The sequence below is a fragment of the Rhododendron vialii genome, chromosome 9a (assembly GCF_030253575.1).
Source record: "Rhododendron vialii isolate Sample 1 chromosome 9a, ASM3025357v1".
In the NCBI taxonomy this organism is placed as follows: Eukaryota; Viridiplantae; Streptophyta; class Magnoliopsida; order Ericales; family Ericaceae; genus Rhododendron; species Rhododendron vialii.
In genome coordinates, this window is record NC_080565.1 from 11,724,048 (window position 1) to 11,750,154 (window position 26,107).

Below are 26,107 nucleotides of genomic sequence, written 5' to 3' on the forward strand. Positions count from 1 at the left end.
GAGGGCATGTCGATACCCAAAGAACCATTGTAATACCAAAATCTTCTCTTGGTTCTTGGACCTCTTCTGAAGTGATTCTAAAAAACAGTTTCTTTAAAAAGGTAGAAGGGGAGAGCATCACTATGAACTAATTCACTATGAACTAATTTGATAGATGATATATGCTTGTAAGTTGTTTGATGAAATGCCAATATGATTTAGTTAGCCATCATAGCTATTGCTTATTTGTGGAAGAAGTTTTGAGTACCCATTAATCTTTCTTGAGTTTAATTTTTGCTACCCATTAATCTAATCACCATTTACAGAAATAGTTTGTTCTTGTTTTTACATACTACTATACTGTGTGGGAGTAATTTCACAAGTCTAAATAACTTGTGGACTCTGCCACTTCTATTTGTGTTTGTATGGCTTAAGACTTTAAGTTATTTATCGAATAAACTAATGACAATTTTTTCCTCTTTTAATCTTGATCAAGATTTTATTACTCTGGTAGATTGTTCTAGTTTAATTTTGGCAAGTAGAGCTGCATTATTTACTGCATTGGCATAGTAGATGATGATTGTCAATTAAAGTTGTGTAATTGATATTAGGTGCTTGTGTGATTGGGGGAAATTGTAAGAAACACTGAATAATTAAGTGTGGGAATTGTACTGGGAAAATCGCGTAGGCAGTAAGAATTTTGGGATTTATGGTTGATGTTTTCTCAAATTTATTCCACGGTTGAAAGGTTTTGTCATTTAATTGGGTTCGGATTGGTATAATTGGTTGAGTCATTACGTTAAGTACTGTGACATTTACTTCTTGGTGGTTAAAGAGTAAACATTTTTCCCAACATTCTTTTGTCAATAATTAGTAGATTGTAGTTAGAGTTTGGGTGGGATGTTGTATTATGTCTGATTGCTGGCCTGAGGTGTCTATACTATTTAAATGTGACGAGATTTTGGGTCGAGGTCCCAATCTCAGTCAGTGTTGTGGGATGAGTAAGGGCCCGAGGTGCCTAAGTGTAAAGAGTCCGAGCCGAATTGCTGATGCCTATCCAATTTTAGTTGAGTATTGAATTTTTCCCTTGAGTTTTCTCCGTTTGTCTAATATAACCAACAAGTCAATTGAGTTTCAGCACAAATTTCTTGCATCACTACTTAATTGGTCATACATTATAATAATGAGTTAAGTTTATTTTTAATTTTCCCAAATGAAGGACGAACAGAGGACAAAAGCAATCATGAACTATAGATTCGAGTAAGGCATCCAAGGAAACTACAATGACCAATACCTTACTTTCAAATATGTACATTTTAGTCCAATGTTGTTTGGTTGATTAATGTATTTACTTCCATCTTCTGTTCACATTAACTAATGCAATTTATACTTTTTCAATTGTAGGAAAGAGCATATAAAGGGTGTAAGAGAGGTAGAACCTACTAGTAAACATTATCTAAAAAACGTTAGATGCTATGGTTTTCATGCTATTTTAACTTAACTCTATTTGATTATTAAATTTGGGTAATACTTACTCCACGACGTGTTACTAATATTCATTTGGAGTACTATGCAGCTTACCTGAAAAGCTGGGGACTTGTACAGCAAAATGTTTGAGGTGGATAAAGCGCCATATTAAACTTGCCAATGAAGTAAAGGCCAAAAAAAAAATGAGGGTGGCCCCAAGAAGAAAAGGAAGACTGCATTGGTATGACTTCGTGTATGGATTTTTTTTGTTAAAGTTAGTGTATAGTTATGGAAATAATATGTTTGTGAAAGTCATGCTCTTATCTTATATTGACAAGTTAAATTTTTCTGACCAAAATTTATAATATTTGCATGTCAAGCCGTATTTCGGAGTACGTGTTCTCTCGAGAAATTGGCAGAGGTAAATGGGAAGCTCACCGATGATCAAAGAAAGGCGATTCAACGACTTGGTTTTGTGTTGCTCTTAAATCTCTAATGCAATATGTTAAACCGGGATTTCATATGGAAGTTGGTTTAACACTTCAACCCCAACACCAGGAAGTAAGAATTTGGGAGGCTTAGAGCTTATGAAATCAGTACTGCTATGGTGGCAAGGGCCCTAGGTCTCGACGTTAGAAGCATACCAGTTCCCACCAACTATGAAGACATCCATGTGGAGCATATTGAGTCACTCTTTTTAAAAAATGGCCAAAAACTGGAGAAATGATTGACTATTAAGATGATGAACGAAGTGTTTAAAGAGGAGACAGCCGATGAAAAGTTTTAGACTGCTTACATTCTTTTCGCCTTGTGCTACTTTTTGTATCCTACGACCAAGGATGAAGTAGACCCTAAGTTATTCCCAAGTGATAAGGACCTGTTTGCTATTCCCCAATATGCATGGCCTCATTTTGTAGTTGATTAGTTGGTTCATCAAATAACCATGTATAAGAACAGGGATGCGAAGGCCATTACAAAAGTAGGGAAGATTGATGCCCTAGGCATTGGTGGTTGTGTTCTACTTCTCATGGTAAGTACATTCGATTTACTTTGTGCCCTCACATTTATGAAGTTCATCAATGCTGCGAAATGTGAAAAGTTAAACGTACTATACAAATTTTTTTGCAGCTTATATATTTTGATCAAGAGCCCATGGGTATGAGTGTTGGTAAAGAGGATGTTCCATTTATTGAGTGCTAGATGCAACAACTCATACAGGAACGTATTAGCAAATAGGAGAATTTGGATCTTTTGGATCCCATTTCAAGCTAATTTCCCCAGCCTTGTCTTCGGCATCCAATCAGTAAACAATTTTTTACTTACAACAAAGTAAGCTACTATAAATTCCATTTCTTACATCTCTCTCCTCTACAGCGATCTATTGAAGGTTTTCAGCTGGCAAAAAGAATGTTTCTTCGGCAGGTGGAACACATCGTTGCAATAGACGAGATCCTTATGCGAGCTCTGGAAAATAAATTAATCGGAGGTGATGTTCCTTCCACCCGAAGATGAAAGGGAGATGAAAGAAAGGGTAACCACTTACCTTCAACCTCCTCACTGAATCGAAAATCGGGGGTAAAAAAAGGGGAGATTTAGTGATAAATCCACTATAATGAACTTGTAGAATCTCTAGTCCACTTCAATAATTTGTAGAATCCCTAGTCCACTTGCTTAATAAGCCCACCTCCAGCACCCCCCCACCACCCCCACCCCTACCCCCCTCCACCACATCACCACCGAAAAGTTCGCCGGAGTGCTTAAACCCCTAAAATCCTATGAAACCAAGTGTCTAAACCACTAAAACCTTATGAAAGTGCCTAAACTACTAAAATCTTATGAAAGTGCCTAAATCACTAAAACCCTATGAAACTAAGTGCACTCTAAAACTCTATGAAAGTGCCTAAAATCCTAAACCCAATGAAAGTGCCTAAACCACTAAAATCCTATGAAACTAAGTGCACCATAGAATCATATGAAAGTGCCTAAATTTTCCGACACCAGCCAATTTTCCAGTGGACTTTTTGGCATCGGTCAACTTTTCAGCGATGATGTGGCAGGAGGGTATACATATTAAATTGAAATAGAGTGGACTGAGCCTACTATAAAATGTTAAAAATGGACTAGAGACTTTATTAACTTGGGAGGTGGACTAGAGACTCTTCAAGTTCCTTATAGTGGACCTAAGACTATTTTTTTTTTAAAAAGTGAGCGTCGAGAAAAGGATGCGGAACCCTTATTTGCTTTCGACCGAAATATGCCAATATTCACGTTGGACCACGTGATTGAGGACATTGCGTTATCAACTTTTTACAGTAATGGAATTGAGAGGCATGCGGGCCCTGACAAACAAAGTGGACAAGGTAAAATCTCTGACATCAAATGTGACGAGAAACCGGAGGCAAAGGAAGGAGTGGATGAGGAAAAAAAATTGGAGGTGGAGGAAGAAAAACACGAATTAGTGGTTGACCAAGTCGAGGTACAAGGTGAACAATAACCTATGGTGGATAAAAAAAAGACTCTTTAAGTTGACCATCTAAGAGACGGCCTAAGAGGTAGTTGAAACTAGGGCTGCTCGCGGTCCAGTTTGGTTCGGATTTCTAAGAATCCGAGGACCAAACCGCTGGTCACGATTTTTTGAAAATGAAATCCGTGTCCGAATCAAAAGTCCTACGATTTGGTTCTAATCCAATCCATGACTCGCGAATTGGTCACGGGTTTGTCTACGGATTTTGTTACATAAGTAAGAAAAAATTACACACTAGCATATATTATCTCGCAGATTAAAGCATTACACCAAATAAGTGAAACATTTTGTAAAGCTGCAAATAAATGAATGAAGCTAAATTAGATTATAGTAAAATGAAACTCTGCATACAAATTAACTAAGTTATAAATAGAAATACAAAACGCACAGTAAACTGAAACTTTATCCAATTCAAGTTGTTGCATTTTTTCCATATTCTCTTCCACTTCAAATGGCAATGGAATAGCACGCATCCAACCTTGCATAAAAATTAAACACTCAACAAGCCTTGGAGTGAGAGAACTATGAAATTGATCAACAACACAACCTCCGATACTAAAAGCAACTTCAGAAGCTACGGTTGAGACAGGTATGGCTAAAGCATCGAGTAATTTCAGAAAGAATTGGGTACTTACAAGAGTTCACCTTCCACCATGCCAAGATATCAAAATTTGGAGTTTTCTTCTCACAACATTCTGCTAAATAACTCTCTATCTCTGATTTCATTTTCCCCACATTATCTTCTTTTTCCCTATGTTTTTGAAATTTGGATGCAAATGACAATCCCTGCTCACTTTCACTATGTCTATTTGGTTGGTCAACTTCCATCCCATTACTATTTTGGCTAGAAAATGGTGCTCCTTCATTCAACTTTTCATACTCAACAAAGGCACGATCCAATAGATCTCTTATCATTTGTGTTAACTCTTTCTCCAAATCAAAATCAAAAAGTTCAATAAAGCAAAATGTCACATCCTTCAACTTAAAATGGGGATCCAACACAATAGCAATGAACATCATCATGTTCATCTTTTCTACTTTACCCCAATATCTATCAAACTTTTTCTTCATTTTTCTAGCTATAGCAACTAATGCATCATGACTCACATTCTCTCATCACGTTCATACATCACCTGAACATCTTTTAGAAAACTCGATAAAAACTCATCAACTGCCATAACTTCATTGAAATACATATTAAATGTGTCATATGAAGAACCAGACAAGTGTAGCGTGGCATCATAGAACTTCTTCAAAAAATCAGCAAAGTACCTAGCATCATCCCAATCATTAGAGGTAGGAGGTCCAGTATGGAGTTCAAGAAGGAACAGTGGGTCCTCCTCTTCAAGCCTTTCAAATGCTTTTTGATAGTTTAAAGCAGTTCTTAACATGAGATAAGTTGAGTTCCACCTAGTTGGAACATGAAGGCACACAAAGCTTGTACAAGTTATTCCCTCGCTCATCACACATGCTTTGAATCGTTGCTCTCTTTGAGGAGAACCCTTTAACATACTTCACCTCATCATGAATTCAGGAAATTGATTGTTTAATATCACCCAACCCTTCCCTCACAATTAAGTTTATGATATGAGCACAACTCATGTGAAGATACTCACCTCCTAAGATCAATGCACCACAATTCTTGGACAATTTTCTTTAAATATGCAATTGCAACATCGTTGGCTGTTGCATTATCCACCGTAACAGTACACACTCTACCCACACCTCATTCAAGCAAACATGTTTCCAGGGCCTTCCCAATTGCCTCACCTTTATGACTCGAAATCACACAAAAGTTAAGAATCCTTTTATGCAATTTCCAATCCATATCAATGAAATAGGCAGTAACGCACATGTAAGATAGATTCTATAGGGAGGTCCATGAATCAACGATAGGGAAAATTCTTTGATTTGATTTCTTGAACAAATTCTTTATTTTGGTTCTCTAGCTAGCATAAAGATCCACAATATCCTTAGCCACTATATGACGTGAGATTTCTTTGAAAAGAGGTTGCAACACATGACAAAAAGAACGAAACCCCACGCGCTCAACAAACCTAAAAGGTAACTCATCCATGACAATCATTGATAAACGGCCAAGATTGTTTAATGTTGGTGCTTAAAGTCCTCCAATTTGTAGCATTTTTGCATATAAGTTATCGTTTTTATTTGATATTGCATGAAATGTTGCTTTTTGATAGTTACAGGTAATATGTGGAACTAAGGCGGTTTTTTGTCGCCATGGAACGCTCTCGGAAGCATCCAAGCATCCAAGGCCGCGCGGTGGCTCTCCACCAAGTCCCGACGGGTGTTTAGTTGAGTGGCGAGAGGTGCTTGGGTCGTTCTCGGGCTGTTCGAACTAGGGCAAGGCCAAAATCAGAAATCTGCCAACCCAGTACTGGTACTGCGAAATGGCCAATACCGGTACCCACTTGCCAGAAATGTGATTTTTCCAGCCAATTGAAGACCCAGTACCAGTACTAGGCCTGGAGAAATATCTACGTTTTTACCTCCTTTTTCAACTTTCCTTTTATAGTATTCTTGCCACTTTTGGCATGTTTTTGGATATTTTTAGAGAGAGAAAGATGTTTTTATATAAATGCCCCTCTCCTCCTTTTAAGTTGTAGCTAGTATCTTATCATTTTAAGTCCTTTTCATTTCCTAGGAACTCCATTAATGCTTTCAAGCTTTTGAGCTAATTTCTTAAAGAACTACTTACGGTATTCGTCATTTATTGTTTTCTCGTTCATTAATGTTGTAGCTACGGACTAGATCCTTACTAATATCAAGTTTATTTCCATTTTCATTGGTTAAACATGTTTATCATTTCTAGCATGCTTTCTAGTCTTTTAGCTATGTTTGAGTAGTTATTTGGCTAAGTCTTGGGCTACTCTTTACTAAGGACTTAGGTGGTTATTTGGTTCTCAAACCTTCGGGCTTAAAATCATGGTTTTCGGAATTTAAATTAACCTAGCCATTTTGGTCTAAGCGAGGGGTGTTAACTCCTTGATATGTCGTTTAGTCAAGCAGTCTTGGTACGCAACATATCGAGGGCTCGTGGTCTCTTACGTGTTAGATACATTAGCAAAAATAGGTTGGTTTAGTTTCGATTAATCACATCTTTTGATAAACGTAGACTTTAAAGCTAAATCTTGAGCGTGAGCACACAGTCGTGACTCTCGTTTGAGTTATAATTGAGAACTGGTAATGGCTTTTGTCAAGGGAAAGACTATCCTTAGACTTGCCTCTTTTAGTTCGTAAACCTCATTTCTAGTCTTTCTCTTTAGTAATTCCACCGTTTAAAGCAAAACCAAGTTGGCCATCTTAAACGCCATAATCCAGCATATAAAACCTACAATCCGATTAAGCTATTTTTGATTCTCTGTGGGAACGATCCCGGTCTTGCCGGTTTATTATGTTATCGATGATCTAGCCCTATGCTTGGGGTTTCCAACCTTATATTTGAAGGTGAGGTTGTGGCGTAACCATTTTTGGCGCTGTTGCGGGATTCTTTATATAGCTTATTTGGAGGATCGATAAACCATTGTAAGTACTCCATTTATTTTCCTTTATGTGATTTGAACTCAACTTAGCAGATACCTCTAACTGAGCCACCAATTTGACTTGAGGTTTAACGAAGCTAGTTTGAGCATCAATTGCCATTTTACTATTTTTGTTGTTTATATAGCCGTAGCGGTGGCATAACCCCATGAGACTGTTTTGAGAACGAGGCGGCGGTATAGCCCCTCTAGTCTAGTCAACTAGTTTGTGTAGGTTGCATGCCCAACGTCTATCGTAGTCCTATATCAAATCGACTTCATTGGTCTACTTCTCCTTTGCGAGTACGCAATACTAGTCAGATTCCGCAAAGCCCAACGGCAGATCCGTTGGTTCAATCATTGCGATATTTTCTGAATCCGGAAAGGGCTCCCCATGTGTTTCCTATTGTGGTTCCAACCCCTACTGCGGCCAATACTTTTGCGTTTAAGCCGAAGTACCTTCGTGTAATACCCGAGTTCCGTGGCCATGAACTTGAGGACCCATGTGCTCATGTTTGCGAGTTTGAAACTGCTGTATACACATTTGTGAGTGTTCCGGGATAGCTTGATCAGGCTTGCCTAAGGTTGTTTCCTTTCTCTTTGTAAGACAAAGCCAAGCAGTGGTTCAATTCGCTGAAGCCCCAATCATTGGAATCTTGGGGTGATGTTCAGGATGTGTTCACAACAAAGTTCTTCCCGACTAGCTGAACCAAGCTGCTTATGGACCAAATTCAGAATTTCAAGCAACGGGACGAGGAAGCTTTTCACAAGTACTGGGAACGTTTTAAGGATTTGTTTATGGTTATTCCCCATCATAATTTCTCCAAGTACCTACTGATTAACTACTTTTATCTGGGTTGCCTTGGGATAACAAGTAACTCCTGGATATAATGGGAAGTGGTGACTTTATGGGAAAGAATCCTGATGATGCTTGGGATTTTATAGACGCTTTGGCGGAAAGGGCACAGACTTGGCAGTATATAGATCCGGGGTGAGTAGGCAATGAGGAACCAAGGCTCGAGTGGCTCTGGCAAGTTCTGTATAGCCGAGCATATAGAGTATGACTCCGGTTTGGAAGAGTTAGCCCAAAAATTAGAAAAGATGGAACTACGAGGAGAGAAAGAAGTTAAGGCTATCAACCATGTAGAGGTGTGTGTGATATGTGAAACTATGGGTCATTCCACTGATAACTATCATAGCATCCCGGCTCTCAAAAATGCGATAAGTGCTTATGCACCGGAAGAGGCGAATGCATTGAATCAACGTTATGATCCTTATCCGCAAACCTTTAATTCGGGCTGGAAGCAAACTTCAGGACCGCATTGGAACCAGCCAAATGAAGCTGGATCTTCTTAGGGACCGCCATAGTTTCAATCTCAAGCATGGCGGCCACCTCAGTTTTAAGGCCCACCATGGTTCCCAGCAATCTAAGGTCTTTACTGTCATATTGATTTGCACTTTCATTATTGCCACCCTACAAGTCTTGGAGGGCCATTTGGTTTGCCACTGCTGTTGCTTCTTCTAGTTGAGCTTCAATCTCTGCTTCATCGCTGTTGTGCTTTTCATGTGCCAACAAATCCCCACTAGTTGCTAAACCTATCCATAATGGGGTGGATCACCCTTATTTCATCATCAATAACCCTCTCATCAAAGAGTAGGTTTAGTGACACTTCGTCTAGTGGATCATTGTTAACAGATTCTTCTTCCTTTGCTCTTTCAACTTCGAGGTTGTCCACTTCGTCTATTACCAGTAGTCATCGGTAGGTGCGTAAGGGTCATAGAAATAAATCAGGACCCTACGAAGTTCTTCTTCCTCAGTTATGTCTTCCACCTCTTCGTCATTAACCGTTCTTGTAAACATGATATGGTTGTCTTCAGAGAATTACCTCAGGCTTTGGTTGATCCATTGGGGTAATGTACTTGGAAGGGTCAAAAACCTTGACAGTGGGAATGAACGGGCCAGACAACATGGTGACAATTTGAAAGTGCGAATCGAACATGAACAGTGACGAAGCCATTTTTACCTGAAATTTTTTCCTTTAGTTAGATTGGTCAGCTTACCCTTTTTCCCTTGATTTCAAAAGCCCCTAAGGTTGTCCTGCTAAAGAGAATTTTACAGCATACATATATACAATGGGTGTGAGGAAGAACTTTTAAAGCAAAATGCAAGTAGATTCCTAGCCTATAGGTTCCTGTCTTATTTTGATAAGTTCTATGGCTTTCTGATCACATGTAAGGTTTGGGTAGTATCAAGGATGCTCCATTGTCAAAAGGACACTAGTCCTTTCACAAGCCCATCATAGGCGGTAATTGGGTGATTCATTCTTTGATATACCACTAGGTACAAGTGACTGTAGAATTTGCTGGAACCCCTAACATAGCCTGTGACATGCCAGGATATTAGGTGAACTCAACGAGGTTGCCAGCTCGATGCATATGATACAAGAATTAGATAAAGCAAGTATTAGTCTTATGTCGAATTTCTGGTTATGGCTCTCAAGTCCCCAACAGAGTCGCCAAAAACTGTAGACACCTCCCAACGGGGCATCACCATATAGATTGATCATGCTTGTTTAGTTTCATTTCATAAACCAAGATCGTGGATATTCCCATGGCTAAGAATATCGCCACACGATAATAGTTATCATCAAAACAGGGTTGCCACCTAGTTTATAAAAACTAGGAAAAACAAATAGAGATTCCGGGTACGGGAGCCAAAAGTACAATAAAGGGAAGGTGTTAGGCACCCCTCTTTGCCTAGTTGTGAAACTGGCCCATAATCATTCGACATAAGACGTATACTTGCTGTATTTAACTTTAAACACACAATCTGATTATTAACCTTTAACAGTTGATAAGGTGAGCCAAAACAGTAATGAAAACATGCATTAACACAGAAAATAAACTGTCCCAGAGAATGGATCCCTCAGCCGGTGAATGGATGTCGTGGCTGAGGAATCCTTCTGGATTGATGTACCGGCCGAAGGATCGAAGATGTAGCCGATATTCTTCCTCACACCAGATTAAACGATTAACAGAAAATCAAAATATTACTATTAATGTACAAAAGCATAAAAGAGCCAAACCATAGGCCCCTGGGCCTCACCACCTTGATCCCTCAGTTGCTTGATTGCTTCGGATTGAGAGTGATTGACTGATTTGCTTCACGAAAACCCTAGGGTTAGGGCTTGTACTTTGAGGGTTTGATTGTCGAATTACGTCAGCCTTCGAGAGGTTAGAAATTTTGTAGAGGGGATATGGAAGAGTGTTTTTGCAGAATTTCATGGCTAGAGAGGGTTGATTGTGATGTTGTGGGCTCCCCGACCGGCGTGCGCCCGAGAGAGTTGCCACCCGAATTTTCAAGATGGATGATCCGAGAAATCGATGACTCGTTTGAAAAAGGCTTTTGGTCTAGCGAAAAACGTCAAGACTTTGGGTCCGGGAGCCATGTTACGAATGGGGAAGGTTTTGTCGAAAAGCATCCTATTCGCCCGGTGAAACCGGTCTCTACTAAACATTTTCAAAAGGGAAAGTTTTCATGAATCTTTTGGAAAATAGAGCTCTTTAATAAGCAAGTAAGAAGGGAAGGGACATGGGAAAATATATCATATTGGCGTGCACGTGGTGCCATCTGTACATGAATGATAAGAGCATGATATCATGGAATGAAAATAACTAAACAGCAAACTGTCCAGATCAAAACCATTATTACACGGCTTATCTCAAAACCACGCACGGTTTTGTGAAATGCTGTGTGGTCTACCTATTCTGTTGTCTGACTGTTATCAGTGCTCAAAACAGCGCCCGGTGTTCCAGATACCCTGTGCGTGACTCCTTTAAAGACATCAGAGAATATCCAACCACTGACCAGTTTCAGAACAGTACTATTTTTCCTTAAGCCAATGGCGAAAAACAACTTTTAGTACGTTTGGTCGATTAAAATAGTCAAGAAAACCTTGTTTATAAAACGGGTCATGGCTTGTGGATGTGATCTTGTTCTGAAAACACTGATGACTGGTTTCCTCAACAACAGAAACAGGCCTTATGGAAGATAGTTTTGACTTGGACAGTTTGAACAAGAAAACAGTTGCTGATGAAACGCCGTGCGTCTGAACACACTACGCCGTGCGACATATTGAAACGCCGCGCGACATGGTGCCTTTAGGTCAGTGGCTATTTTGTTTTCTAAAAATGATTTTTAAGTCAAAACTTAACCAAAGCAGGGTTAAGTCTGACAACAGAAGAAGCTCCCTCAGGGTCAAGACGGAGCCTAACCCAAGGAAACTTGGTTTTTACCTTTGATCTTGAGCTTGGATGAGAACGGATGGTGGTGGATGAGCGTTGGTGAGGTCGGTTGAAAGAAGAGAGGTGTGGACACGTGTAATAGATGGGTATATTAGGTAGTTGGAATCTTAAAGTGAGTAAAAGGATTCACTTTTAATGATGAGGAGAAAAATGGGGGACTTTGAGAAAGAAAAAGCCCAGAGAATGTTTTTAGAGCAAATCTTCTCAAGACTTGGAAGTGAGGAGTGGGTGTGAAAGCATGATGAGAGAGAAAGAGAGTTCCAAGCCCCTTTCCCTTGAGTGGAGGGGTGTATTTATAGGCAAGAGCCAAGGATTTTGAATTCAAATGGTGGAGGTATTTTCTGGGTGGGCCAGAAGTGCCTTTTCAATTTAGCCAACTTGTAGCTGTGGCTCAAGTGGGTGTGGCCGACATCTAGCTGAGCCAGTCAGAACTTTACCTGAAATGCCGTGCGGTTAACCTCATGATCTCGTGCGGCTTAATGAATTCTATTATGCCGTGCGGTGTAGAAATGTTCTGTGCGGTATTTTAGGTCTAGTCTAGGGCTTTTGGGCTTTTGGTTTGGGCTTTGAGGTTTTGGTTTGGGCTAGAGGAGTCCTTTATCCAAGCTCGCAAAGGTATCTTTTCCTTTATTTCATCATTGGGATGTTTAAAGACCCTCCGAGGTCCGAATTGGGGTGTCTATAGCCCTTTTCCTTCGCCCTTCGGGTACCTCTACATTTTGTTGACGGTTGGTTACATCTCCAAATGGGTAGAAGTAATTCCTACGCGCACTAACGATCATTCTATTATGGTCAAATTTCTGAGGGACAACATTTTGTCAAGATTTGAGATGCCGAGAGCTATCATTAGTGATCAAGGCTCACATTTTTGCAACCAGTCGATTGCGGCTCTCATGAAGAAGTACTCCATTATTCACAAAGTTTCAACGGCCTACCATCCTCAAACGAATGGTCAAGCGGAACTAGCAAATTAGGAAATCAAGAATATCTTGGAGAAGACGGTTAATCCTACCTGTAAGGATTGGTCAACTTGTTTGGTCAACACCTTGTGGGCTTACCATACTACGTACAAGACAATTTTGGGTATGTCTCCCTACCGACTCGTCTATGGAAAAGCTTGCTTGCCGGTTGAACTTGAGCACAAGGCGTATTGGGCGATCAAGAAGCTCAACTTCAATTTACCTCTCGCCGGCGCCCACCGGAAGCTACAATTGATGGAGTTTGAGGAGATGTGATATCATGCTTATGACCATTCTAGTGCTTATAAATCAAAACTCAAAGCTAGGCATGATAAGAATATTATGTGTAAGAACTTTGAACCGGGTCAAAGACTATTATTGTATAACTTTCGCTTGCATCTCCATCCAAGCAAATTGCGCTCACGTTGGGCCGGTCCTTATGTTGTTAAAACTGTTTTCCCTCACGGGGTGATAGAAGTAGAAAGCTTGAGTAATGGTTCTTCTTTTAAGGTGAATGGTCAAAGGCTTAAGCCTTTCCTTGGTGGCTTCGAAATTGGTGAGCCCAATGAGGATTTGGTCAATCATGTTTATGCTGATGACCCTGTTGGATAGTTGGGTGTTAACTTAATTTGCACGGGGAGCGAAAAGCGTAACCACTAAATTTAACTGTTTGTTGGACCCAGCCCTCGGGCAAGGGGTACCCACCATTGACTTGGGTACATATAGCTTCGCATGCCATTATTAAAAAAAGGATCATGTGCCCAGCGCTGGTTAGTAAGGGCAAATTTTAATATCAGTGACATTGGACTTTCATTTGTTCTTCTGATAGGAGTAATTCATAGTGCACCACTCACGTATTCTAGATTTGCACCACTCATGTATTCTAGATTTGTCCCAACGGGGGTGGTATAGATCTTAGTTTAGGCCTTGGTATTCCCGTGTTCCACTACCGCACTTGGCTCTATCTTGTTGCCTACCTGGTTATGATCTTAGGGAACGCTGGACTTAATTGTTTGGCAGAGTCCAGCTGTGACTTGGACGCTTTGAGCTTTGATATTAAATCTTTTTGTGTTTGTACATTTGTAAATATTGTTTTTATATTTTATGCATGTTTGTTATGTCTTGGGGTATTCACTTGATAAGATTTCACTAATGCATCTTTGTATAGGACTTTAACTAGTTCTCTTTGTAGTAGTTTACAGTTAATGATCCATGCTTTCCAGATATGCCCCTATCGGGGGTAGTTTAGGTCTTTGGGTGAGACTTGGTATTCCCGTGCCTTGGCGCTAGGCTCTGTCTTGTCTCACTTTGTTTCAATCATAGGGGATGCTGTGCTTAATTGCTTGGCGAGGTCAAGGGGTGAATTTTACTTCGAGCGCTGATGTAACAAGTTTCGACGGTCTAGTATAGCCACCTGTGCCTTACCTCTCAAGTGAGACATGGGAAGAAAAGTATGACTCGTACGATTGCGTGAAGATCGGGTGGTGTCTTTGATGTTGTTTTTGTATATTTGTTTGTTTGGCGCCCGGATAACACGAGCTGGGCAGTTCTAATGTCATCTATCTCTTAGTAGGTAGTTCGAGCTTAAGTCTTTTGCAGGGTGTACGTGCTACCACACCAGTCTTGGTGGATTGGGTCTAAAGTTGGAGTGAGTGAGGCATTCAGGAGCCTTAAGCATGGGTGCGGCTATATGTCACAGTTGTTAGACCAATAAAGCTGTAAGGAGGTATTCCCGAATAGGTAGAAATAGGGCCCGAATGGGTGGTACGTGGGACCATGGTTTGAGTAAGACAAGATGAGTCGCCGTACAAGATGGTGATCGACAATATGGACCAACGACATGAGAATTCATTGGTCCAGGAAGTCTGTACGGGGCCAAGGACCAATGAACATGAGAAGTTATTGGTCTATGGGATTGATAAAGAACCAGTGACATGTGAAGTCACTAGTCCAAGTAGTCTATTTGGCAATGAGAGGGCCGAACAGGGGGAGAATTTTAGGAAAAGTAGCATCAGATGCAAGGAACACTCTGGAAGGTTCCAAAAAAGTGAAATTCCGTAAAGGAATAAGATCTCGAGAAAATAGGATCAATGAGAGATACCCAACAGGAATGGGATGTTCGGCTCCTTATGGAAAAAAGTCCTAAAAAGGACTAAGGTAATGAATTGATAAGGGAACGAGAATCCAAAATATTTTGGGTTTCCTATACGATGTAAGAAACCTAGGGCAACATGGATACTTGGGCAGCAAGTATCTATGAATCTATAAATATGAAGTAAACCTGGAGGTAAAAGGTACGCAATACGTTGCATTATTCGATACTTCCTACAGTTATTTAAGGTTTTCTGCCAGTACGTGATACTAACTTAGGCATCGGAGGGCCTTTGCCATGAGAGGCAAAGGTGCGCTCGCTCACCTCTTGTCTATTTTGTAGATTAGAGTTCCGACGACAAACTAGGGTTACGGTCAAGAAGCATGAGTAGCTGTAGGGAGGTATTCCCGAGCATATACATTTAGTTGCCGAACACGTGATATTTGGGAGCACATGGTAAAGTATGACAGGACTTATCGCCGGGCAGTATGGTGAAAAGCGATATGGACCAATGATATGGGAAGTCATTGATCCATGCAGTCTATTCGGCTAATTAAAGGCCAATGACATGAGTAGTCAGTGGTGTAAACTAATGCTTTGTTCTCTTTGCAACTTAAAAAGAATTTTTCAAAAAATTCCCCCTAGATTCCCCCTACTTTCAACATTTCTCTCTCTATCTCTCTCCACTTATTACCCCTACTATTTTTCAAAAAACTTTTCAAATTCCAATCCAAAAAAAGCATAAACTGTTCGGCAGATAGAGACATTCTGATTACGTTTGGACCAAGTTACATGTGAAGTATCTGGTCCAGGAAGTCTGTTCGGCAACGAGATGGCCGAACAAAAGAAAGAACTTCAGTCAAGTATTGGAGCATAGGGAACATTCTGGAAGAATCCAGAAACAGTGGTATTCCATTAAGGAATAAGATCCCGAGAATATAGGGTCTGAGAAAGATACCCAATGAGAATGGGATGTTTGGCCAGTAATGGAAAAGAACCTCGGTTCCGCCGCGCCGGGTTCCCGAGTATCCTCACAATGGTTCCGCCGCGCCGGGTTCCCATTGGCACACAAAAAAATTTGCATTGGCTCTGTACCACGGATAACCAAGCTACACACCCAACCTCGGTTCCGCCGCGCCGGTCTCCCGAGTATCCTCACAATGGTTCCGCCGCGCCGGGTTCCCATTGGCACACAAAAATATTTGCATTGGCTCCGTACCACGGATAACCAAGCTACACACCCAACCTCGGTTCTGCCGCGCCGGTCTCCCGAGTATCCTCACAATGGTTCCGCCGCGCCGGGTTCCCATTGGCACACAAAAATATTTGCATTGGCTCCGTACCGCGGATAACCAAGCTACACACCCAACCTCGGTTCCGCCGCGCCGGGTTCCCGAGTATCCTCACAATGGTTCCGCCGCGCCGGGTTTCCATTGGCACACAAAAATATTTGCATTGGCTCCGTACCGCGGATAACCAAGCTATACCTCACCATGGTTCCGCCGCTCTGGGTTCCCATGGGAATACACACATTTCAAAACCCTCGGTTTCGCCGCTCCGGGTTCCTGAGTATCCCACAATGGTTCCGCCGCTCTGGGTTCCCATTGGGTTTTTCAACACACACAACACAATGGGCTACCACGTCCGGCCACATTGCGGTTTTCGAAAATTCAAAACCTTTTCAAAACATGTCTTTTACACACGCACACACACAACTCCCATAATGCCACCCGAAATCGGTCATTATGTTGTTTCAAAATATTTCCTTCCTCGAAAAACATTTCCTTTCATTAACCACACCCTAGGTGTCATGTTTCTACTTCCTCGGTTCTCGTGTCTCGTTACATGTATAGACTCCGCGGTAGGACAAAAACAAGCACGAATCATTCTAACAAGATCATCCAATTCTATATTACCTATCACGCTCAATCACCACGTATAGCATAACGCCACATGTACGGACGCCTTTGGAGTGTATCACTTATGCTTTATTCAAAGCACAACGCCACATGTACAGACGTCTTTGGAGTGAAATCACTTATGGTTTATCACACCACAAGTAATACAAGCAATTCATATATGCATACTCATAATCATCTTTAAAGATCAAAATACAAATACTTCTAAACAAACGATAAGTACGTAAAGATGAACTACATATAATTAGGAGTAGTAGATAGGGATAATCTACTTTATACTTGGGGTGAACGATAAGGATAACTACATATACGTAGAGTTAGGGGACAAGGAATCCTACTTATACGTTGAGTTAGTGGACAAGGGATTCTACCTTACTTCTTGGAGGTAGGGCGGCTATGGTAAGACAAGTCGGCTATCGGACGGAGTAACCTCCTACGGAATGCCTTCGGAAGCTTCGAAAGAGAATGGTTTCTCTCGAAACTTCTTCTTGACTAACACTACTCTACTTTATGGATCGAAGGGTAGTCGGGTGGCGGTTTAGTGGCGGTCTTGGATGAGTTTCTTGAAGAACTCAAGAACAACTCAAGAACAAAGGAAGAACTAACAAGAACAAAGAAAGAATAAGGATTTCTAGAGAGAAATTGGAGCAATGAGAAGGTGTGTGTTGAAATGCTTGGAATGGGGTCCTATTTATAGGAAAAATCTTGGCTCCCTCTCTCACTCTACAAGGCCGGCCCCCCTCTCTCCATATCACCCATGGATTTGCTCCATTAAGTTGTCAAACCACATCACATGTCATGCCATGCCTAGTCCAAATCATATCTTAGGTGTAAGGCTAAGAAAGCAATAAGATCTTTAGCCTTTCTAGGTGAATCTAGGTAGTTATCACCTAGGTCTAGCTTGTAGTCAAAATCTTAGGCTAATAAAGGCTAGGATTTGTGTCATAAAGGTCCATCATAGGTTGTCATTAGGCAAAAATAGACTAAGGCCTAATAAGGTAGCTTGCAAGGCTAGGTTAGTCCTTGGATTGGACTATGGGAGATTTGATGCAAGGAAAGGAGACAAGAGTACAAGATTTGGTTTTAAACAAAGCATGAAAGTACAAATGGGGAGTTAAGTTTGGTTAGGGGAAAGATTCTCCCATGAACTTGAAAGGATGAGGAAGATATGGAAGATCAAGCAAAGTACAATCCCATCTCTTTCTTTCTTCCTTCCTCTCTCTCTCTCGGGTCTCTCTCTCTCTCTCTCTCTCTCTCTCTCAAGTACACACACACACACACACACACACACATATATATATATATATGTATATATACTAGAAAGAATAAGTAAAAGGACCAAAGTACAAGATTTACAAAATCAAATACCCAATAAAGAATTACAATATGACACATGATGGATTTAAACAAATAAACTAGTGTACTCTAGGAAGATCATTTCCTCAATAAATTAATCCAATTGGGTATAAATCCCTAATACAAAATAATAAAAGAGTACTTAGGAAAATTTAGGCTTTAAAGGCTACTAAGGCTAATAAGTACTTTCAAAATAAAATTTTGGTACTTCATCACATGGGCAATTAGGAAAAATGACTAGTTTATTAAGCCCATGTACTTGGTGAAAGAATAACTCTATTACCCAATGGATAATAAATACCCTAACTTTTATTATCCAATGGACAATAATAATTAGGGAACTTTTTATAATAAAATAATCAAAAAGTACTTTAAAGCAATTATAAAAGTCTATTCAAGTACTTTGCTCAAAACCCTTTTAATATAAAGAATTGGGTTTCTATTATCTAATGGATAATAGTTCCCCTAACTTTTATTGTCCAAAGGACAAAGAATAAAACCAAATTAATAAAAAGGAATAAATAAGTAATTTTCTAGGGTTGAAAAGGTTGACTAGTCAAATCAACTTTACTGGAAGATTCTCTAGTCACATCGGTACTTTATTTGGTCAAAAGACTTCATTACCCAAGGGTTACTAACTTCCCTAGCGGTTATTACCCAATGGATAATAATTTCTCTTGCGGTTAATAACCAATGGACAAAAGAGTACAAGTACCTTTTATTAAAATAAGATTTTGAAAAGACTACATGTACTTTTTTTTTAAAAAGTTTATTATCCAATGGACAAAAATTACCCTAATCATTATGAACCAATGGGTAAAGGCAAATGTTCAAAAGTTTCAAAAGGTCTAAAAGGTTCATCTAGTAACTAGGTGAGTCGGTTGCTCGGTTCCTCCAACTAAATTGGTCACGTAGGGTTTCTAGTCGAGAGTTATCAATTGACCAAAATCTAACTATGACGAAAATAAATAAGAAGTCATATTGCCACTCAAGAGAAAATAAGTAATTCAAATAAAATTCAAATATTTAATGAAATTTTTACTGACCAAAATTGAGGGGCGTTACAGGAAGAAAAGAGGATGTGAAAAAGAAGTATGCAACGAGGGCATAGCCTTCATAGATGAGGACTTGGGAGGAGTCCAGGTGCCACATAATGATGCCTTAGTCATAACCCTATTAATTGGGGAATATGACATGGAGAGGATCTTGGTGGACTCAGGAAGCTATACTATGATGCGTTTAAGAAGTTAGGGCTAACATAGGCGGACTTGGTGCAGTCAATAACTCCATTGGTCGGATTCAGTGCAGGAGTAGTCTGGCCAATGGGCAAAGTAACTCTGCCTGTTCGGGCAGGAACAGTGGTGCTGCGAACCGACTTCCTGGTGGTAGATGTTCCGTCTTCTTATAATGCGATTATAGTTGTAATGCGATTATAGGAAGAACATGGTTGCACAAGATGAGAGTAGTTTCCTCTACTTACCATCAGATGGTAAAGTTTCCCGGATCAAACGGCATTGAAAGGATCAGGGGAAATCAGAAGGTTGCCCAGTAGTGCCTGATTTCTATAATCAAGAGGGCACCGAAAGCAAAGTTGGTCTAAGCCATTGAGGTTCCAGACCAGCCGACCATCGAGGATGTCGGAGGGAACCCCGCCGAGAAAGTGGTGGAAGGATTGAAGAAAAGCTAGATCAACGAGACTAATCCGGAAAGGTATTTCGTGATTGGGGAAAACTTGAGCAAAAAAGAAGAAGAGTTGATAGGGTTCCTAAAGGAGCACGTTGATGTGTTTGCTTGGGTTCCCGAGGAGATGCAAGGAGTGGATGCAAACGTGATTTGTCACCACTTGAATGTGGATCCACAACACAAGCCCGAGATCAGAAAAAGAGAAGGTCAGCCGTATAACACGTGGATGCTATTATCGAGGAGGTTGACTGCTTGCTGGAAGCAAAGGCCAAATGAGAAGTTTACTACCCAGAATGGTTGTCTAACACTGTGGTAGTAAAGAAAAAGAATGGAAAGTGGCATATCTGTGTAGACTTCACAGATTTGAACAAGGCATGTCCAAAAGATAGCTTTCCCCTCCCAAGGATAGATCAATTGGTTGATGCAACTGCTGGGTACGCACGGATGAGTTTCCTTGATGCATATCAAGGATACCACCAGATTGCCATGTACGGGCCCGATCAAGAGAAGACTTCCTTTATTACGCCAAGAGGGCTGTACTGCTACAATGTCATGCCTTTTGGCTTAAGGACCGCTAGAGCAACTTACTAGAGGCTGGCAACGATTATGTTGAAAAAGTTGCTCTGCAAAACTATGGAGGTTTACATAGATGATATGGTGGTCAAGAGCAAAGAAAGGCAGGACCACATAGCTGATTTACAAGAAGCCTTTGAGATTCTAAGAGAGTACAAATTGAAGCTCAATGCCTCGAAGTGTGTGTTTAGAGTAAGCTCAAGAAAATTCTTGGGCCACCTTGTGACTATAAGAGGGATAGATGCAAACCCTAATCAAATAATGGCTTTGCAGAAACTCCAAAGTCCCAAGACCACGAAGGAGGTCCGAAGACTGACTGGAATGGCCGCGGCCCTTAACAGGTTCATCAGTCGGTCCAGCGACAAGTGTAGGCCCTTCTTTCAATTGCTGAAAAAGAGGGAGGGATACGAATGGGGAGCAGAATGCAAACAGGCATTCCAAGACCTGAAAAAGTACTTGGCGGCGGCCCCACTTTTGTCCACTCTTGATCCAGGTGAGTCTTTAACTTTGTATTTAACAGTGTCAAAGCATGCCGTGAGTGCAGTTTACTAAGGGACAAGGGGCCTGAGCAATTCCCCATCTACTATGTGAGTAAAACATTACTAGATGCAGAAACGAGATATCTGCCTTTAGAAAAATTGGTCCTGGTATTAAGGACAACAGCAAGAAAGTTGCCTCATTATTTCCAGAGTCATAAAATCGTGGTTTACACAGAGTTCCGTTGAAATCATTACTACGAAAGGCAGATTTCTTGAGACGTATGTCAACTTGGTCGGTGGAGCTAAGCCAATACGATATTGACTATTAGCCGCGCACCGTAATAAAGGGACTAGTGTTGGCAGACTTTGTGGCAGAGTTCTCCCCAATAGTAGCTCCCCAACCTCCTACGAGAAAGGAGCAAGTACCTAAGCCACCAGCCAGAAAGGGAAGGGCACCGCCCGAACAAGATCCATTGGAATGGAAATTGTTCGTTGACGGTTCAGCTTGTAACACTGGTTCTGGGATTGGAGTTGTGCTTTTTCCTCTTGAGGGAGTAATGTTAGAGCTATCCATTTGGCTGGGTTTCAGTGCAACAAACAACGTGGCAGAGTATGAGGCACTCTTAGCAGTATTGAGAAGTGCAAAGACCCTAAAAGTGAGAAGGATAAGGGTGTACTGTGATTCACAACTTATGGTGAACTAGTTATCCAGGGAATACAAGGCCAAGAATGAAAAGATGGCAGCCTACGTGGCGGCCGCCAAGGATCTGCTCGATACTTTTGAGAAGGTGTACATTGAGTAGATAAGTTCTGGGCGGAACGCCCATGCAGACTCACTAGCTTGGTTGGCTGTAGCTGTGCCAACTGAGTTCAAGAGAAGAGTGGCAGTAGATTATCTTGCTGAGCCTAGCATTGGAAAGAGCGTGGAATTGGTCTTGGATGTGAACCAAGGACCAAGTTGGATGGATCCAATAGTGGAGTTCTTACGAGATGGGACACTCTCCACTGATAAGAAGGAGGCCCATAAGATAAAGACGAAATCTGCACGATTCTGGCTATCACTTGAAGGAAAGTTGTACAGAAAATTCTTCACTAGTCCATACTTGCTTTGTCTACACCCCGAGATGGTGCAAAAGTTCCTCCATGAGATTCATGAGGGAACATGTGGAAGCCATGTTTGGGGCAGATCCATTGCCCATCGAGCAATCACCCAAGGTTATTGGTGGCCACACATGCAAGAAGATGCAAAGTTGTATGTGAAAATTTGCGAGAAGTGTTAGAAATTCTCACCAATGATCCGAACACCAGCCGAAGATTTGGTGCTGTTGACAAGTCCTTAGCCATTTGCACAGTGGGGGGTGGACATTGTGGGTCCACTCCACAAGGTAACTAGAAATAGGAAATTTCTGTTGGTAGCAGCAGAATATTTCACTAAATGGATTAAGGCAAAGCCATTGACCAAGATCATTGAACCTTTGATAGAAAGGTTTGTTTGGAAAAGTATAATCACTCGGTTTGGAGTTCCTTATTTATTGATTATTTATTGATTACGGATAATGGGTCCCAATTCCAGAAGAAGTTCAAAGCTTTCTGTGCCCAATATGGGATAAGAAATTATTACTCAACCCCAGCCTACCCTCAGAGTAATGGGCAGGTATAGGCGTCCGACAAAACCATCTTTGACGGGATTAAGAAGAGGTTGGATAAAGTAAAGGGGAAGTGGCCCGACGAATTGCCACTGGTCCTGTGGGCACACCGAACAACTCCAAGGCGGTCTACAGAAGAGACCTCCTATTCATTAGCATATGGAACAGAGGCTGTTATTTCATTAGAGGTGGGTTTGCCGACCAACAGGACCGCTTTGGTTGAAAGCGGAGGCAATAACAGAGCCCTGGAAATCGAGTTGGATCTTGCCAAGGAACGGAGAGAGAGGGCTCTGGTGCATTTGGCCTCATATCAGGAGCAGTTGATGAAAAGCTATAACAAGAATGTTCACCCTCATGAATTTGGTATTGGAGATCTTGTGCTTCATAAGGTGCCCGGGAATACCAAGGTGGTCAATGAGGGCAAGCTAGGGGCTAATTGGGAAGGTCCATATCAAGTAACTGAAATTGTGGGCATAGGGGCTTATCGATTGGCTGACCTGGACAGGAACTCGGTGCCAAGGCCTTAGAATATCCATAATTTGAGGAAGTTCTTTGTTTGAAAGACTTCATTTTATTTTTCATTTTGTTTTAGGAAGCACATCGTGATTGTGTGAGAATTACGAATAAAATTCCCTTATTTTTTATTCGTTGTTAGTTGTAAGGGGTATGCGTAACGCCCCATTGAGTTTTTAATTCTGAAATAAAATTCTATTTTGGCAATTTTTTATTCCACTTCTTTCTGGATGCTTGAATACGAATCCAGGCACTTGTCTTCCCTTCGTATTAGGGAGCAGAGAGTGGGTCCATCACATACAAATTTACAGTTATGAATTTTTTTTAAGTACGAGAAACTTAGGAATTTGTCCAAGTACGTGAAAACTTGGGGAGCATATGTAAACATGTAAAATTGGCTAAGTTCGAAATAACTTAGCCAAGTAATCCAAGTATGAGAACACTTGGGGTGCATACGAGGACGTGCAATTAATTAATTTTTCCCAGTACGAGAATACATGGGTTGCATATGAATGTATGCACAAATTATCCAAGTACGAATATACTTAGGAGTCTATCCAAGTATGTGAAACCAAGGGTGCATACGTGAACATGCTCAATTACTCCCTGTACGCGAATACATGGAGTGCATATGTGAGCATACAGCTAAGCCAAGTACGATAATACTTGGGCTTTTGTCTAAGAACGAATAAACTTAGGTGCATACGAATATATGCAACACTACCTAAGTACGAACACACTTCGGGAGCATGCGAGAACATGCAGGTGTTTCAAGTACAAACATGAATAAGCTTAAGGGCATGCATGAGAATGCAATCTTAGCCAAGAATGAGAATACTTGGGCTTCTGTCTAAAGTATGAGAAATTTGGTGACATATATGCAATTGTTTCCTAAGTACGAAACACTTAGTTGAATACAATGAAATTCTAGTATGATTAAACTTAGGAAATAAAACTGAAAGGTTATAGCTACGAAGGGCACGAAGGGCCAAGCAAAATCAAGTGTTATGCCACAAAGGGCCGAATAACTGTGTTAAGCAAATTTCTAAATTGTACTTGTGCCACGTAGGGCGAGAGCTACGACCACGCAGGGCCTGCAAAACGAAAACACTATTGTTTGGGAGAAATGATGATTAACTTACTTGTCAACAGTTAAGACTAGAGGATGAGAGGTCTGTGCAGGTGTGTCTTCCACAACAGTGCTCCCATCAGTTGGACCACCACTGGCTTCTTTCTGGCCAGGGTTGGTCCCTTCAACGTTTTGATCGGCGTCCACACCATGCTGCTCAGAGACATTGGCATCGAGCTCCTTATCTAGACTATCTTCCTCCTCGGCAATCTCTTTGTTTTGTGCCGCCATGATGCTAGTGAGGTCATTCTCTGTCCACAAAGGGGATGCTTTAGTAGTTCTAGCTTTTGTCAGACATGCTGTCCAAGCAGCAACCCAGATCTGATCTTGAATAACGGGCATCTGAGTTTTGTAGCTCTCAGTGGCTACGTTGATCCCCTCATTATAGCCCTGCTGGTAAGAAGCCTTGGCCTCATTCTTGCTCAATTCTAGCTCCGTGAGATTCTGGTGCAGGCTGTCCTCAGCGCCGTCCAACTTTCCCTTCAACTCGTCCACCATCCCACAGGCTTGGTCCCTCTCTCTCTCGAGTCTGATTATTGTATGCTGCAACTTGGTATTCTCGCTGGCTAGCTTTGCATGCTGGGGCTCGGACTGGCCTAGCTTTTGGGCCATGGCAACCATTTTTTGCATTGCCTGGCAAACCATTGGAAATCAGTGACACTGGTGATAGGGATGAAGTATGGATTTGTATTTAATGATGAAATTAAAGGAAAGTGTACCTTGGCACTGTGAACCATAAATGTAGGGAGGTATTCCCGAACAGTCAACCCTAGTGGCCGAACACGTGATATAAAGAGCACGTGGTAGATAAAGCAGGTAGTACTACCCTGTTAGGGCAGAGTTCAGCATCTGGTCTAGTAACATGTGGAGTCACTGGACCGGATTACCTGTTCGACGGTAAGGATCAAAAGACACGAGAGGTCAATGGTCCAAACCATAGATAAAGCCCAGTGACATGTGAAGGCATTGGTCCAAACAATCTGTTCGGCTATAAGATGACCTAACAGAGGGAAATCCTTTAGAAAGATAGCCTTAAGAAATAAGGGGGTAGGAGTGTTCTAGAAGGAGAACCCAATACCTGGATGAGATAAGTAGAAAAGACAGTCCCAGTATGGAAGAAGTCCCATAAAAGGAAGAAGTCCCAACGAGTATGGGAATTCGGTTAATTAGTCAAAAGAATCCACGGAGGGTTAGGTTTCCTGTATGAAGTAGGAAACCTAAGGTAACAGAGATGCTTAGGCAGCAAGCATCTATGAATCTATAAATAATAAGGTAAACCTAGAGGAAAAAGGTATGCTATACGTTGCATTGATCTTACTTTCCTACTGATAATTAGGGTCTCTCTGCTAGTGCATGATACTAACTTAGGCATCGGAGGGCCTTTGCCACGAGAGGCAAAGGTGCACTCACTCCTTGTCTGTTTTGCAGATTAGGGTACCAACGATGAACTAAGGTTCCGGTGAGGAGGCACGTGAAGCCGTTACAATCTAGTGCTATTCTAAGCACCAATTGTTTTCATCCCCCTACAATTGGCGCCGTTTGTGGGAAACAATAGAGTTCTCTAAAAAAAAAACGACCATGGTGGAAGAAAATCCAACAACACCACTTGATCCAAAGAATCTGCTAGATGGAGGTGGAGATAAATCTCCACCAGGGGCTCCGAGAAAGCCTGAAGGCGGACATGGGAGGACCACGAGTAGAGGCCGCCCCCTTACTGTCCATCACAACTCCAGGAGCAGGGAGGGAAGGACAGCCTCAAGGTCCATCATAAGAAGGAGTAAATCCCACCGAAGAGATGAGTCAGCTGCACACTCAAAAAAGTGTGCACTACAGCAAAGATGTCCTCGATAAAAAGAGGCAAAAAATCGAGGAGTATGCTCGTTTGATTAAGAAACAAGAGCACGAGATCCGGGAGTTAGAATGGATCCGGGAACACCTGGAAGA

The 26,107-nt window shown here is 41.3% G+C and overlaps 3 protein-coding genes across 3 annotated transcripts; 2 read left to right on the top strand and 1 right to left on the bottom strand.

The window, feature by feature from the left end:
• Positions 1-12,899: 12,899 nt before the first annotated feature.
• Positions 12,900-13,385, top strand: LOC131299613 (uncharacterized). The gene is made up of 2 exons (XM_058325200.1): positions 12,900-13,045; positions 13,184-13,385. The coding sequence occupies exons 1-2, from the start codon at positions 12,900-12,902 to the stop codon at positions 13,383-13,385; spliced, it is 348 nt and encodes a 115-aa protein (XP_058181183.1).
• Positions 13,386-14,585: 1,200 nt separating this feature from the next.
• LOC131299614 (uncharacterized) lies at positions 14,586-19,576 on the top strand. Its single transcript, XM_058325201.1, has 3 exons — positions 14,586-14,809; positions 19,208-19,386; positions 19,449-19,576. The coding sequence occupies exons 1-3, from the start codon at positions 14,586-14,588 to the stop codon at positions 19,574-19,576; spliced, it is 531 nt and encodes a 176-aa protein (XP_058181184.1).
• A 4,057-nt stretch (positions 19,577-23,633) lies between these two features.
• On the bottom strand, positions 23,634-24,900 carry LOC131299615 (uncharacterized). The gene is made up of 3 exons (XM_058325202.1): positions 24,883-24,900; positions 24,177-24,796; positions 23,634-23,712 (listed from the first exon to the last, which is right to left on the bottom strand). The coding sequence occupies exons 1-3, from the start codon at positions 24,898-24,900 to the stop codon at positions 23,634-23,636; spliced, it is 717 nt and encodes a 238-aa protein (XP_058181185.1).
• Positions 24,901-26,107: the final 1,207 nt, after the last annotated feature.